Raw genomic sequence first — 17586 nt, 5'->3', positions numbered from 1 at the left:
TTAGTAAGAAATGAGGGCACAGAAAATTCAAATGGTCAGTTGCTGGTCACAATATTGATCAAGTTGAGCAGTTCAGATATCTGGGAGTAATGTTTCAGGCTAATCTTTCTTGGAAGATCCATCTGAGTTCAGCAGTAAGAACTGTCATTAGTTCAGCTAGAGCCATCACAAGAATTTTTTTTATACTGTGGGATTTTTTTATATTGTATGTCCCAGCTGCAATTCATGTCTTCAGTGTTAGGGCTTCCCTAACGTTATTGTATGCAGCAGACATTAGGATTAATATGGTAACATAAAATATTGACTGCCCTTTGTTAATTTTATGCTGCATTCTGGGAACCCCATAATGTATTGCTTGGACTAGAAAGAATGTCTTTGGAGGCTAAAGTGTGCCAGACAGTATTTAATTTAAAAATCAAAAATTTTAAAATATAATAGTGAAACAAGCCTTTTGAGGCTTGTTAGAAGTGATCCTTATAAATTCAGTTGGGATAGGATGGTGGAGAGTAAGTTGTTGCATCTAAATATAACAAATAAAATGATGGCTGTCCTGGGAAGACAGGAACTGAGCAATTGGATAAAAATTATTTTATTTATTTATTTCATTTGATTTGTTGACTGCCCTTCCCTGCAAGCAGAGCTCAGGGCAGCTTACATCAGAAGTAGAATACAATAAATAATAGGTTTAAAACAACATTACTTAAAAACAGTAATCAAGCAATACAATAGCCAAGATGATGACAAATTTCAGTTTCCATCAGCCATGGGTTGGGGTGTGTGGAGGAATGAAGGAGAAAGGTAAAGGTTTTGAGAGTGCCAGGCCATTGCTTTCCGGAACCAAATACCTGGTGGAACATCTCTGCCTTGCAAGCCCTATAGAAAGATAATAAATCTGGTAGGGTATGGATGGTAGAGAATTTCACCAGGATTCTGGTTGAGGACAGCCAGATCTCTCTCAGGCAATAAGAACCAGAAATTTCTTATTGCTGAAGTGTAATGCTTTTCCAGGAGCATATTGAAAGAGGCAATCCCAAAGGTATATGAGTCCCTGACAGCTAATAGCCTTGAAGGTCAAAACCAGAACCTTGAAGTGGATCTGGTGCTCCATTGGAAGCTGGTGCAGCTCACATAGCACAGGTTGAAAATGTGCTGTCTGAGGCGTACCTGTGAGGATCCGCACAACCACATAGATCAGTTGGAGCTTTCAGGTCAGGTGCAATTGTAGGGCCACGTACAGTGAATTACAATAGTTTACCCTGGATATGACTGTTACGTCAATTATTGTGGCTAGGCTGGGGTGAGACAGTTTCCTAACCTGTTGCAGTTGAGAAAACACCAGCTTTACAATTTTTGTGGTCTGGGCCACCACTGCTCCATCCTCTTTTGCTCTCCGCCCCCACAGATTGACATAACCCCTTCCCCTCATGTTTATGGAAATGGGAGGAAATTTATAAATTTTGCCACTTGATTTTAAACTGATGTATTATTTGCTTGTTACTGGTTTATATGGTTTTACTGTATTAGAATGTTGTACATCACCTGGAATCCCACAGTTGTGGGGATTAGATGATTTATGAATGTAATAAAATAAATAAATAGACAAGGGGGAGGGACGGTGGCTCAGTGGTAGAGCATCTGCTTGGGAAGCAGAAGGTCCCAGGTTCAATCCCTGGCATCTCCAAAAAAGGGTCCAGGCAAATAGGTTTGAAAAACCTCAGCTTGAGACCCTGGAGAGCCGCTCTCAGTCTGAGAAGACAATACTAACTTTGAGAGACCGAGGGTCTGATTCAGTATAAGGCAGCTTCATATATATGTTCAAGGTGGCATCCAGGATCACACCCAGACTCTTGATGGTCTTGATGGGTGAAAAAGGCACCCCCGCACCAGAGAACCTCCATCTTATTCAGATTCAGATGGCTCTGCTTTAACCACCCAACCATGGCCTCTAGATCTTTGTCTAAAGTCATGGGAGTGGCATCCGGTCAGCTGCCCATCAGCAGAAATAGCTGGGTGTCATTAGCATACTGAAGACACCTTAGCCTGAAACTCTGCACTAGCTGGCACGGGGGTGAATGTAGATGTTAAATAACATTGGGGAGAGAAGTGCCTCCTGGAGGACCCCGCATTTCAACAAGTACCTCAGAGACACCCTCCCAGCACCACCCTCTGTCCCTGACCATGGAGAAATGAGGTGAGCTATTGCAGGGCTACCCTGACCCCCTCCCCCATCAGCAAGGCAGTGAGTTAGTAGATGATAATTGAGTGTGTTGAACACTGCTGTAAGATTGAGTAGAATCAGTAGCACCACCCCCCGCCTTGGTCCAGCTACCTGCGGAGATTGTCTGTAAGAAGATTAGAAACTGGGCGGTAATTGGTCAGGTCCATAGGATCTGAGGTTTTCAAGAGTGGGACAACCACTGCTTCCTTGAGCCCCCACTGGAAAGGTCCCTGTACTATGATCTGAACGTCATCTGAAGGATCTAGATTAAAGAAGCATGACCACTAGAACCCAGAGAGTGTGTTCTACTTTTGCTAATGGCATTCCCTCTCTGATGGAATTGCCAAGATATTTTCTTCTGCTGATGGTATCAAGATATAGAAGGGCATTTATGTTAGCACAGTTGAATGCAGTGCTGTCTGCTGTTTTAATGGTAAGATACCAAGGTGTACCATTTTCTGATAGATTATGTACTTGTAGTTCAAATCAAATAGACAGTATTGACCATATGGTAATAGATTGTCCTGTACTTTCAGGTTTAAGATCAAACTTAATTCTCTTATTACTTTGGAACCGGCTTTGACTCTTGGTTACTAAGTGTCTTGGTTACTAAGAGATGTAGAAAACCAAGTCACTGTGCAAGTGACCAAATATCTGGTGGCAGTTAATAACATAGAGTATTTAAAGAATCACATGACTGGTATGATTTACCTGATTGTATGCTCCATCAATACAGTGGTTGAAAGAACAACCACTGGGTTGGATTTAATTTAATTTAATTTGTGATTTATACCATGCCCTGTCCAGCAAAGCGGGCTCTGGGCAGCTTACGTCATTAAAAATCATTACAATAACAATAAATGAGGCATATCAAATTAAACATATCAAAATTAAGCTATCTCATAAATATAATACATATATATAAAATCTATATTTGTCACTCCTTGCCGTTGCTGCTGCATTAGAGCCTGATATGGTTTCTTTCATTTCTTCCACTGCTAGTGCTGTCAGTGGCAAGCCCAGGATTGCTCCTTGTGGGCCCACTGAAGCTTCCCTCTCCACCTTGGCTGCTCTCAGTGCTGGTGCAGTTCCTGGTAGGCACACTGAAGCTCCCCACCACCATCACCACTGTCATTGGTGACCCCAGTATAACTCCTGGTGGGCTTTCTGTGCCCCCCCCACCAGGCCCACTAACAGGAGGAGGAGGAGGTAAGAGCATTGCCTATGCTCACTCAGACAATGTTTTTGTTTGGGGGATTTACCCCCCCCCCCCAATTTATTTTTTAGTTAAATTTTTCCACAAACCTGTGGAGTCCCCTAAGTTTGCAGAAGTATCTTTTTTCTTTCTATGTGCCCCTAATTACCAGATGTAGATGACTTCAGATGGGGCCATACTTTCAGTGCTAGAATATATGATACAGGGTTTGGAGAAAGTGGACAGATTTTTTTTTTCTTTCTCTCATAATATTTCTCCACTTGAGGTCACCTTGTGAAGTTGATGGACAGTAGATTTCAAGACACAAAAAGAAAGAATTGTGTTAGCAGTATATAAATAGCTTAGGGAATTATCTGCTGTAAAATGTAACAATAATCTCCAGTTTAAATAATTTGAAAAGGAAGCTAAATAGATTTATCTGTTCAATACCAATGGTGGTGAAGGAAAACTATGTTCAGAGGCAGAACTCCTCTGAACACAAGTCACAGCATGGAGGAGGCTGTTGCCTTCATTTTATCTGTATGGACTTTTTAGAGGCTCTGTGAAGCAGCATGCAGGACTAGATAGACATTTGGTCTCATCCAGCAGGGTGGTTCATATGTTCTTATCCAAAGGAAAGTATACCTTGTAGTATTGCCCCAGTACTTATTGGGTATGGAAAGCGTGCACAAGCATTGTCCTATACTGTGTGATATTTCTTGTCATTGTATTTTACAGTCATAATGTTTGCTTAGCTATTTAAAAGATTGCTGAAGGATTGTCTATTTCATGAAACTATTTGTCCTACTAAAAATCCTTCATTCTTTCCCATAGTTCTGTGAATAATTGATAGATCTATAGTTTTTGGTCTGGCCCACAAATTTACCAGCTACAATGCTTCAATTAGCTGTTAAGCATCTCTCCTCAAATTAGAGACAGCTTAGAGCCATGATCTATATCTATGTAATATTTGCATGTCTTGAGGGGACAAGATTGAGTGGATTTCAGAGTGTTCCAGTAATTTATACAAAAAAGGCTACATTAACATTAGAATCCATCTGGTAAAGTAATTAAAAGATTTAAATATGGGAGGGTAAAATGAAATTGCTGCATTTTTAATTAGAGATTATGTAGTTTTGTGGCTGGGGATGGCTGTTAACCTTGGTTATAGCTAAAATAAAACATTTGAAAATTATGATTACCCATCTCCTTCAGAATTGTCCTTGTCAGAGTCATCTAGGTGAGCTGTGAATGTAATTGCTATGGTGCATTTTTTCATGGTAGTACCATGATCCCCAAACTACTTTTACCAGATAGGGAGTTGGATCCAGACTACATTTTCATATGGCCTGCCTCCTCCTCTCACTGATCTCCACGACATGCTGCTCCTGGGAGATAGGGGAGCCTGAGGAATAATTTGAGGAGGTTCTGCAGTGGGATCAATGGAAATTGCTGATTTAATCTGGATCCATCCCACTGTAACCCTACCTTCTGCCCACCCAGGTCATGGATTATGCTAACTTGTCATTAGGCAATAGATATCTGTTGTACTTAACCTGGAAAAAGAGAAACATTAGTTGGCATATGCACCAGCACTAAAATTCAAGTTTTTAATTCGAATTGGGACCTTTCAGATGTTGTCCTTGTAAATTAAAAATGTGGAATTTTTTTTAAATATATATTTTTAAGTTTACATTACAAAGCAAAGTATAAACTATAACCTACAAGTCTCTAAATCATATATAAAAATTAATACATAGGTGATCATCTACTACAATCTTCTACAATATCCCAATCAGATCTTAAATGTCTCTCGGCTTGGCTTCGCGAACGAAGATTTAAGAAGGGTGCAATAGTCCACGTTTGCTGCAGGCTCGCTGGTGGCTGACAAGACCAATGTGGGACAGGCAGGTCCGGCCACAGCGGCTGCAGGGAAAAGTCTGATTTAGGGTTGGTCCTGTAGCAGTGCGATTCTTCCTCAATCTCCTTTTGTCCTCAAGACCAGCTATGCGTGTGTTCTCAAAGGAAGAGACAGCCTGGTGGATGGTGTGCCTCCATGCTTTGCGATCTGAGGCTAGGTCAGACCACTGGTGATGGTTGATGTGACAGGTGCTAAGGGATTTCTTCAAGGAGTCCTTGTACCTCTTCTTTGGTGCCCCTCTATTTCGATGGCCGGTGGAGAGTTCGCCATACAGGGCAATCTTGGGAAGGCGGTGGTTTTCCATCCTAGAAATATGCCCTGCCCAGCGCAGCTGCGTCTTCAACAGCAGTGCCTCGATGCTGGTAACCTCTGCCTGCTTGAGGACTTCAGTGTTGGTCACAAAGTCACTCCAGTGGATGTTGAGGATGGTGCGAAGGCAGCGCTGATGAAAGCGCTCAAGGAGTCGCAGGTGATGACGGTATAAAACCCACGATTCGGAGCCATAGATGAGGGTTGTCATCACAACCGCTTTGTAAACATTGATCTTTGTGCCTTTTTTCAGATGCTTGTTGCTCCACACTCTTTTGTGCAGTCGGCCAAATGCACGGTTTGCCTTTGCCAGCCTGTTGTCAATCTCCTTGTCGATCTTGGCATCTGAGGAGATGATGCACCCCAGGTAGCTGAACTGCTGGACTGTCTTCAGAACTGATTCACCCACAGTGATGCAGGGAGGGTGATAATCTTCCTGGGGTGCAGGCTGGTGGAGAACTTCTGTCTTCTTCAGACTAACTTCTAGGCCGAATAGCTTGGCAGCCTCTGCAAAGCAGGACGTCATATGCTGCAGAGCTGATACCGAGTGGGAGACGAGTGCAGCATCATCAGCAAACAGTAGCTCTTGGATTAGTTTTTCCATTGTCTTGGAGTGTGCCTTTAGTCGCCTCAGGTTGAACAGGCTGCCATCGGTGCGATAGCGGATGTAGACACCATCGTCCTCATCTAGATCTACTGCGGCTCTTTGAAGCATCATGCTAAAGAAGATCGTAAAGAGAGTTGGCGCGAGAACGCAGCCTTGCTTTACACCTGTGCCTATTGGGAAGGGCTCCGAGAGGTCGTTGCAGTGTCTGACTTGGCCTCGCTGGTCTTCGTGTAGCTGGATGATCATGCTGAGGAACCTTGGGGGACATCCTAAACGTTCCAAGATTTGCCACAGGCCTTTCCTGCTAACGGTATCGAAAGCTTTGGTAAGGTCGACAAAAGTCACATACAGACCCTTGTTCTGTTCCCTGCATTTCTCTTGGAGCTGCCTGAGAACAAATACCATGTCGGTGGTGCTCCTGTTAGCTCTGAAGCCGCACTGGCTCTCTGGGAGGAGTTCTTCTGCAATGGTGGGCACCAGTCTGTTCAGGAGTATTCTGGCAAGGATTTTGCCTGCGATGGAGAGCAGGGTTATCCCCCGGTAGTTGGAGCAGTCTGACTTTTCCCCTTTGTTCTTGTATAGGGTGATGATGATTGCATCGCGAAAGTCCTGTGGTAATTTGCCTTGTTCCCAGCAGGTGACAAGTACTTTGTGAAGTGAGCTATGTAGTACTGTGCCCCCATGCTTCCAGATCTCTGGTGGAATTCCATCAACTCCTGCTGCCTTGCCACTTTTCAGTTGCTTGATGGCTTTAACAGTCTCTTCTAGGGTGGGGATCTCATCCAACTCTGTTTTCACCGGTTGAAGTGGGGTGAGGTGGATTGCTGAATCTTGAACTACGCGGTTGGCACTGAAGAGAACCTGAAAATACTCCGACCACCGGTTCAGTATGGATGCCTTGTCTGTGAGGAGCACTTGGCCGTCTGCACTATGCAAGGGACTCTGAGCCTGATATGATGGACCATATACTGCCTTCAGGGCTTCGTAGAACCCTCTTAAATCACCAGTGTCTGCACACAGCTGGGTTCTCTCTGCAAGCTTGGTCCACCACTCGTTCTGAATGTCTCGAAGCTTGCGCTGGAGGTTGCTACATGCAGCGCGAAAGGTTGCTTTTTTCCCAGGACAGGAGGGCTGAGCAAGATGTGCTTGGTAGGCAGATCTCTTTTTTGCCAGTAATTCTTGGATCTCTTGATTGTTCTCATCAAACCAGTCCTTGTTCTTCCTTGTGGAGAACCCGAGGACTTCTTCAGAGATCTGCAGGATGGTAGTTTTTAGGTGTTCCCAGAGTGCTTCTGGAGAAGGGTCTGTGGGGCAACTGAGGTCCTCAATTCTTGACTGGAGTTTTGCCTGGAAGGCAGCTTTAACTTCGGCTGACTGGAGGCTGCCAACCTGAAACTTCCTCCGAGGGATACCTCCTCTCCTGGGTGTGGGTTTAAAGTGAAGACGGAGATTGCAGCGTACAAGACGATGATCCGTATGACATTCTGTGCTGGGCATTACTCGGGTGTGTAAGACATCTCGAAGGTCTCTCTGGCGCACCAGAATGTAGTCGATAAGGTGCCAATGCTTGGACCGTGGGTGCATCCAGGTTGTCTTCAGACTGTTCTTCTGCTGGAAGATAGTGTTGGTGATGGTGAGCTGGTGCTCCATGCAGAATTCTAGCAGGAGGCGCCCGTTGTCATTGCAGTTGCCAATGCCGTGTTTGCCAAGTACTCCTTTCCAGGCTTCCGAGTCTTTACCTACTCTGGCATTGAAGTCGCCAAGGATGATCACATGATCTATATCATATAGTTACATGATCTATATCATATAGTTACATTTACTCAGTGCTTTTTTGTAGCAGGAACTCTTTTACACATTAGGCTACACCCCCCCTGTTGTAACCAATCTCCCAAGAGCCTACAGGGCTCTTTTTACAGGGCCTACTTTAAGCTCTTGAAGGATTGGCTACATGGGGGGGGGTTAGCCTAATATGCAAAGGAGTTCCTGCTACAAAAAAAGCCTTGCATATACTTATTTAGAACTTGCTTGAATATATTCTTATTTTAAACCTCTATTTAAGTGTTTTTATTCTACCCTCCCAACTATCTTTTTCACTTCCTATTTGATAGTTTATTATGACAATGACTTGGCTTAGATTTGTTCTTAATTTGATCTCCCACTCCTCCACATGGACCTGCTGAGTTACCTTGGGACTTTCACAGAGACATTAAAGCTCTCTTAGTTCCACCTACTCACAGGGCATCTGATGTGGGGAGAGGAAGGGAAAGGCAATTGTAAGACACTCTGAGATTCCAAGTGACATGCAGGATATAAATCCAATCTCTTCCTCCTCCTCCATTTCCAGCTATATAATAATACATTTCCCCCCATTTTTCTTGAAATTCTGAAACTGGTTTATCACATATATATTAGTTGCCGTTATTGCATATTCATATAATTTATCCATCCCTTCCTTCAGATATGGGCATTTTTCTGCATATCAATTTGCTGAATATAATACTCTTGCCACCGTAACCATATATTTAAATAATTCACTATAGATTCTTGGGATTTTATTTGGCAACATATTTAGCAGAAAACTTTTTGGATCCATTACGAACTTAAATTTCAATATCTTTTGCATTTCGTCATGTACTTCTATCCAATATTTTCTTGCAGTCTTGAAAGTCCACTACATATGAGAATGTTGCATTTGTATTTCCAGTGCACCTCCTTGTATTCTTTATTAGTTTTAGTAGGGTCCTTTGGCGTTATTTACCACCTATAAAACATTTTATACCAATTCTCCCTCAATAAAAAATATGGAAATGTTAAATCACCAGAATTCAATGAAGTGATAAGAAACAGCTATATCCCTCTAAAAAAGGACAAATCACATTTTGAAAGACCCATAATCTTTCAGTGCCTGTGGTTACCCCAAGGAACTGAATAGATGTAGCAAGATGCAGCAATAGCAACACTTACCAAGCAGCTATGCTGGCATTGGTAATTGGCTGCAATCTGGATATTAAGGATAACACATGTGTTATCAAGACAGCACTTGATCATGGTACAAGTCAAGCAGAGGACAGCTGGTACTGGAGGTGGACATGCCCCGCCTATTATGGAGCACCATGTTTCACTCTCTCCAATACAAGGGGGGTACTTTGGGTTGGGCTAGAAGTAGGAAGTTTATCTTAAGGAATACCAGTTTTTCCACCAAGCCAGGTTCAAGGCATTTGCACCGTGGTAGTTTGGTGGAGCGTGAACTCAGAGCAGTAGTTTGTGGCCAAGACATCACTCCCACTGACACCCTGGATAAACCTCCCTTTCTGAACCCAGTAACCCAGGGATAAATGTCCTTTGGCTTGCAATAGAAGCAAGTAATGGTTATGCAGCATTCCCCATACATCACTGACCTCTATCATGCATCTATTTCATGATATGCCACATATGCATACTGCCCCCCTAAAAGCAACAATAATATGCAGTGCAGTAAAAATGCAGATAGAAACAAAATTAAAAGCTCTATAGCACAATCTATAAATCTATTCTATAAAACTAAATCTTTCTAATGATCATATATATAAGAAAACAAAAAGGATCATAGCATTACTATATTAGTCTACATAGTCTAATTAATGTTTTTATTGTTCATTATTACTTTATTTATACCTCATTTTTCCCCAGTTGGGACACAAAGCAGCTTATATAAATTCTATAATTTGTCCACATAACAACCCTATGAAGTAGGTTCTACTGAGGGTTTGTGGTTGGGCCAAGATCATCCAACAGACTTCCATGACATAATGGGGATTCATGTCTAAATGTCCCACATCCTGGTCCAACAGTCTAACCACTATATCACACTGGTTACGTACATGTGAATGGATCCCCATTTTATGTAATTTTTATCCAGTGTAACTGGAAAATAAATAACTTTGTTACTGAAAACAAATATCTTTTAATTTTGTGAGTTCAGCAACCATTCAATATACCAGGGGTGGCCAAGGGTAGCTCTCCAGATGTTTTTTGCCTACAACTCCCATCAGCCCCAGCCATTGGCCTGCAATATACATATGTTCTATTTACAAAACTTACATTGTGTTTCACAACTTCTAACTTCTAATATTTTTTCTGGGTTTTTAAAAAAATGCTTTTTTATCTCTAAGACCATTTTCTGAGTCCTCAGATTCAACTGCAAAGTCTACATCTATTTTTTCTGGTTGCTACATGTGTGTAATTTATGCATAGCAGTGCAAGTATGTCCATCGGACAGCCAGGAGCAGTTTAGAAGATGACAGGAATTCACACATTTACATGATAACATCTTCAAAACTGCAACTGGTGGTGTCACAACTAAGGGGGGTATTACCAATTGCTGCCACCACTCTGAGTTAAGGGTTCCCCTTGAGAAGGCCCAGAGTTCCCTCCCAAGCCTTCAGGCCTCCTTTAAATTAGGCCAAATAATAGGCATGAGGCCAGGCAGAGTGAACAACAGAAAAAAAGGTTTATTTAAAAGATCAGTCAGTGCAATATAAACAAGGTGCATTAACCAGTAAAAGGAGTAGGGTTGGCAAGTCCTCTTCATCCCCCAGCGGTGGACATTCGCGTGTGTGATGCGCATGCATGATGAAATGACGCCACCTGGAAGTGACATCATAAAAATAGTGGACCTGTGCGGGTCCAGTCTAGGCGTTTCTGGGAAAACTATGGTTTCCCCGGATGCTCTAGCTATTTGGGAGGTTAAAACTCTGTGGTACCTATTGTACCATAGAGTTTTACCTCCAAAATTGCTAGAGCATTTCTGGGGAAACCATAGAGTTTCCCCGGAAATGCTTAGAGCGTCCCTGCACGGGCAGCACTATTTTGATGGTGTCACTTCTGGGTGATATCATCACGCCAGTGACACAGGGGGAGGTTCCCCCCACCGGCCCAATGTGGGCCGGTGGGTTGAGAACCTCCCGGGCAGGAGATTCCCCGCCCAGACCGAGGGCTTGGCAGCCCAAAAAGGGGTGAAGGAAAAATAACCAAATGCCCTAACATGTCTGAACTTACTGCCCCTAGACTGTTTCAGTAAGACCTGAGCCTACTCACCCTTCCTCTAAGGGCAAGGGTCTCTTCCTTGCAGCAGCTCTTTCTCAGCTTTGCCTCCTAGGAATAGAATACACCCTGCCTAGGCTGGGCCCTTTTATGTTCTCCTCCCAGACCCCACCCCTCTCTGGGCCAGTTTCCCTCCATAAACCTTGCCACTCAATCAGAGGGGCAGAAGGGATCCTGGGAAATGTAGGCTCTTTTATAACTCCTAGGCAGGCTTCTCTGTGGTCTGCAGGCCTTGCTAGGCCCAGGATCATGAGAGGTGGTTCACACATCCAATCAATGACAAGATTGTAATCTCTCTCTGTCAACCATCCATAATCTTTCAACTAGGTGCATTATGCTGACTTTGCAAACTGTGTTGTCACATTCCTGCCTACCATTTGGTCCAAAGTACATGCATGAATAGACAATCTTTGCATGCTGGAAGCCGGCTGGACTTCACCTTACCACTCTTGGCACAAAAAAAGTTCATAGTATAGCTCATTTACAAAAGTACTGCAGGTATTTGGAACATACATTTGACAAGTGAATTGCTGTACTTTCTCAAATAACTCAGTAGAGATTTCCCATTTCTTCCCAGTAGACTGAATGCATCCTGGTAGGCTTTTCTCAACTGTTTCAAGGGAGTGAATTTAACTTGACCTGCAAAAACACTCACTGTGTCATAGCCAATGAAGGTATGTAGTCTAATCAAGGCAATGTACACATTCTAACTAAGGGAACTTTTGAGTTTGCTTATGTCAATCTATTTTATATGATTCTTTGTCCCATGCTTATCAAACATCGGACAAGGTGTTTCACTTGCAAATCCATGGCAGAGTATGAGTCTTTTGAAACAACAATAGATTTTGTCCAACACTTTGCTGCATGTAAGGCAGTGTCAGCTTCTTGAGCAGAGGTCATCTCATATAGTTCGTCCCAATGGTTTTAGTGATCTTGAAAGAAAGCTCATAATTTTTTGCATAAAGTGCTTCCTCTTCCAACCTCTTCATGTATTTACTCATCCCACTGCATCAAGAACTTGTTAGATAAGCTGCAGACTTAAATTGCTGGATTTGTGAGGTGGTGCAATATTCTTCACCTGTAGGCAAACACATGTTCCTTGCTTGCATCTTTCAGCATTTTTAAATAGAATTTTCCAGGTATACATCCAAAATAGCATCTATCCCTTCACTATAGGTAGTTCTGTGAAGAATAACACAGAACAGAGATTCCGTGAATAGTTTAAATGTCTTCTCATTTTTCTTCATCGTCTGCATTAAATTCATCCCATCAATAATACAGGTAGGTGGAACTACTATATTTTCTACTGTAGATAATTTTTTCCCAAACATTCTGGCAAGCATAGCTTAGTTAGTCTTCCAGGTTGATCCATCTGCATTTGCAAGTGCCCAAGGCAAAGGTCCCAGAGCTAAGACATTTCTTATATGCAACTTGTCTTCTTTGGGCAATAAGGACAATATGGTTAAAGAGGTTTCAGTCAGCCTTGAGTTCATCTTCCTTAGTTTTACTATTACTGTGTTTTATCCTTTTATTGATACTGAAATTGTTCTTAGGTTCCACTTGGACATTTTGTCATGAAAATTAGTTGTTCTAAACACATCTTGAATTACAAATATGTAGTTTCTCCATCTTCATGAGCTATAAGAAGATCCCTGGCCATATCAGGGGAGCTCTTACATCAGTGAACAACCTAGCCGAATCTGCCTGATCATGGTTTATTGGATTCATCCAGCAGGTCAGATAAAGCCTGGACATTTACTTCATCTTTTAAAAAAATTTAGTCAGATGGAAATCTGAATGTGTTGTACTGCTACATTGACAACTCCTGGAATGAGGCTAAATGTTCTTGGTGAATGAATATCCTTGTTCACTGTTTCTTCTGTTGTCTGGTCTACAGGAATTTGCCCAGATCAATTTGGTAGATCCTAACTGCACTGAAAATCTGTCTTATGTGAATTACTCATGTTTGTCTGGGTGTTTAAGGGAAAGAGTATCTTGGCATAATAATCTGGAAGATAGCAATCATAATTCAGTCTGTCATAGGCAAAAACCTTGGGATCATATCATATGAAGATCCTGTGAATTTAGGGGGTGATGTTTGTGAGTTTCCTGCATTGTGCAGGGGACTGGACTAGATGACCCTGGAGATCCCTTCCAACTCTATGATTCTATATGGATGCTTGTCATCCAGTCATCTTCTCATGATGCCCAGAATGATAATAGACGTCTGTTTTCATATCTGAGGTAATTATTGTAGTCTTCAAATAGCTCTATAATCCTTGAACATGATTACATGGTTTATCCAAAATTTCCTTCAGCAAAACTGTCCATGAATCTTGGCAAAGGTTACTTGTGTCCAAATACAAAATGTCTTCGCTGTGAATGTCCTTCAACCATGACTGGAAATCCTGCCACGCTAGCTGCATGAGAGCTTCATAATCTAGTTTGTGAAGTCTGACTGCATGGTTATACTTGTGACCATCAATTCTTCCAGCTACTGAACTTTCTGAAATTGTACCTGAATCAGTGTGGAATCCCACAGTCCTGCATCTTGAAATGGCTTACTGATTATAGCCAAAAGGTGTATATTGAGTGAATTCTAATTCTAATTATGATAGCTTAAATTTTTCTCAATGCTACCATATGATTTCATATGATGTCACCCAAGAGATGGCCCATCCATTTCTTGATGTTACAAGAAATTGGTTTTTTAATAGTTTATGCAGAGAATGTGGTATGGTTTGGTTTGCTTATGTCAATCTATTTTATATGATTCCTTGTCCCATGTTTAACAAACAGCTGAAAGAAAGTATGCCAATCTATTTTATATGATTCTTTGTCCCATGTTTTTATATGATTCTTTATATGATTTACATGATTCTTTGTCCTATGTTTAACAAACAGCTGAAAGAAAGTATGTTGTTGTGAGACTTTTGGGTTGGCTTTTAAAAATATTGTCCTGACCTTGATGGCCCAGGCTAATTTGATCTAATGAATTTTTGGCTCCTAAGCAAGGTCATCCCTGGTTAGTACTTGGATGGGAGACCACTAAGGAAATCCAGAGTTGCTACACAGAGGCAGGCAATGGCAAACCACCTCTGAACATCTTGACAACCCTACGGTGTCTCAACTCCTTGAAAACCCTATGGCATCACCATGACAGCTGTAAATTGATGGCACTTTCCACTAACACATTGTTATTCTTAATGTCCATTTAAGTTTTTGTGACAGGTCATTGTATAAGTTGTCATTTTGAGTTTCATGAGATCTTGTGACTATGTTATAGGTGAAAAGTTACACGTAGGCACTGTTGCTTTGATTAGAGTGGCATAATTTCCATTTTGAGTCATGTTTTCTTTGTATGTTTGTGCAGTGTTTCCAGGAAAATGAAGCACAAGCTTCTGGGTAGACAAGGACTAAAATAGACTTCATTTATATTGATGAGAAAATTTGAAAAACTGAAAATAGTAGGTTTTTCATCACTTTAATCTAGCACTAGCATATAGGTAGAAAGTTCTCTACAGCTTTGGGAAAGATTTTTTGTACATTTTGCATTCAAGAAGACACAGAGAATTCAGATGCTAATAGCCTGGGGAATCTACTGTTTTCATAACGTTTTATTTTGATATATAAACTCTTGATGCATTGTTGCCTTATTTTGAAAAATAATAATTATAGCTGAAAGTATTGTGCCTATCAAAGTACACCCAAGAGATTTTGAGTCACAAAATAATTTGGTTAATTCCCCACAAAATTATTAATCCAGAGTGGCAAATTTAACAATATGTAGGTGTGTTGGGGATTTTGCTGTCAGATTCCAGTCATATACTCAGATCCATGGCAAGTTTATAAGAAAAATGAGTCTGTAACCTGATAAATGCCCTAAGAGAAAAAAATGATGGCTACATCTATCCAGAAGAAGAATAACATAATGGTTCCTTGTGTGAAAATACTAGTTGCTTGCATTATCAAGTAACTATACACATAAGTAAAGTTTACATAAATATTTAGCTATGTCAGGACACTAGAATTAGGTATATTATTATATTTGTGAAAAGTGGGGATTTTTAGCTCTTAAGCTTTTCTCAGTCTGTGGCTTAAAATAAAGTATCACATTAACTGGCAGAAAAAGATGCAGTAAAAATCAGTTTAAATATGAAATAAACTTTTGTTGCAAATATGAATTGCCTAAACTACATAGTTTAAAGATGATGTGCTTTCTTCATCTTTTTTATTTTGTTTTACTCATTATGCCATAATGAGCAAAAACAATTTATTATACAGGGGTACTGTGGACCTCAGTATTCATAAGTCTGGAAAGTAGTTAAAGGATATAATATATGTGTAGTTTCTCATTATGAAAGCAGTCCAATTTCTTTATAGTAGTTACAGTTAGAAATTGTTTGAGGTCGGGTTTGCAAATGGTTGTCACGTACTCCCCACTTCTCTGCAGATACCATGGGTATCCATATCCTGTGATGCTTTTCCTGTTTCTAAATGTACATGTGGGATAAAGAAGAATAGTTGTAGGCAACTACTTCATCATTAAGGATAAATTGTTCAATAAGCAGTTGAAAGAAGAACTTTGTTGAAAACTTGTCTATGCGACATTTTCTAGACTATTAGGAAAAGAAACCATGCCATTTTATAATTGGCTTACTGTACTTCAGCCGAAATTAAGGGCAATTCATCATTAAAGATCTATAAAAACTTTCTTTTGTCAACTAGATGTGTGTGGTCATGGTCTGATGGAATCTGATGTTTCAGCATTCTGAACAACATTAATTTTTTCTAGGCAATAGAAGTGTTAATCAGAAGTAAGTTCATCTCATGCTGCTTTATGAGATACCCATTTCTTTAAAATATATTCTTTGGTAACCACGTCTCTTTTGAGTCCTTATTCCCCAAATAGTATACTGCTTTATGTAATAGCGATTGGCATGTTGGCATGTTGCTTTGAGCACCTGTGATAAACAGGGGTAAATTATCCTTTCTACTTTGTAATACAGGCCTGTTCTTTATTCTGAATATATCTATTCTAATGGATTTGTTTTCATATGTGGAATTGCCATCCATTTGCTTCTTACTACTGCTTAAATTTTGCTTGCCATAATCCTCAGTACACAGCATTTTCAGTTGTCATTTTATTTTAAGAATCGCCTGAAGCTCTCTTAAATGAAGAAGAAATTCAAGAAACAGAGTCCTGGGCCAAACCTCTTGTCCACCTTTGGCAAAAGAGGACACCAAATTTTACTGCTGAAAAAGAGTACAATGCAGCTGTTGCCAAACTGGAACCATATTGTGCTGTATGCACACTCCTCAAGCCTTACTATAAGGTAAGGAAATTTCATACATGAGAAATACTGACAAATATGCTTTGTGGTAAAATATGAAAAATACAAAGCATGTGCAAATGCTTGCAGAATGCTAGCTTCTGACAGAGCCACAGAATTTTCCTGTCTTTATTAAGTAAGAATTGAAGTATAACTCATCCCTCAATAAAAGTGGATATTATGGGTTGCATCCATTGAAACATGAACATAATGAGTCCACAGAATTGATCTATATCCTTTCCCTCTGCAGCCATTTATGCTGCCCACCCCCAGCTGCTCCTAAGTTTTAGGGAATCTGTAGGAACAGAGCAGGATGTGGCATGTGATGCTGAAACAAAAAAAGGGAATTGGTAAAAACTGCACACTCTTCCACGGGCACTTGCTCTGTTCATAGGACAACTTGTGCAAAGGGGAGTGCCCCTTTCTGCCAGTAGCATTTTTTCAGAGGGTGTGCAAGGGTTACAGAAACAAGAGAGATAGGAGACAAATCCATTCTATGAACCCATTTCTTTCATGGTTAATTGGATCCAATCTTATGATTCCAAGTAGATAGTTCTTTCAGTTTTAGTTTCAGTTTATTATAAAGTCTATGGCCAGCACAAATCATGTGACTACAATTCTTATAAAATATAATCGTACAGAAAAGGAGAGATACAGTTCTTAAAATCTTACAAAGGTACATCAGTTTAACTTTTTCCAAGTTGTACCACTAGGTCAAAGGGGTTAAGATTCTAAATTGTTAAAATTAATGTTGATTCAAGAATTTTGCAGGCAGCTGTGAGGAATCTTGCATTGAATACTAAGATCTATTGGTTAAAACTCATGAAGCATCCTAGTAATCTGTAAATGGGAGTGATTGGGATACCTTCTATGTAGGGGGGAAATGATCTTTAAGCAAATTTCTTGATTGAACAATCG

General features: G+C 40.8%; 1 protein-coding gene across 3 annotated transcripts in view; it reads left to right on the top strand.

The window, feature by feature from the left end:
* Positions 1-17586, top strand: part of KDM4C (lysine demethylase 4C) — a 390817-nt gene that overhangs the window by 230772 nt on the left and 142459 nt on the right. For 2 of the 3 annotated variants that reach the window (XM_060237364.1, XM_060237363.1), the window contains exon 14: positions 16490-16671. In XM_060237364.1, coding sequence (XP_060093347.1) covers positions 16490-16671 — 182 coding nt within the window. Of the gene's footprint in view, positions 1-16063; positions 16153-16489; positions 16672-17586 lie in introns of those variants that run through there. The other variant, XM_060237365.1, reaches the window with a different exon arrangement.

The sequence above is a fragment of the Heteronotia binoei genome, chromosome 4, assembly GCF_032191835.1.
Source record: "Heteronotia binoei isolate CCM8104 ecotype False Entrance Well chromosome 4, APGP_CSIRO_Hbin_v1, whole genome shotgun sequence".
Taxonomy (NCBI): domain Eukaryota; kingdom Metazoa; phylum Chordata; class Lepidosauria; order Squamata; family Gekkonidae; genus Heteronotia; species Heteronotia binoei.
This window is presented reverse-complemented; position numbering and strand designations above follow the sequence as displayed.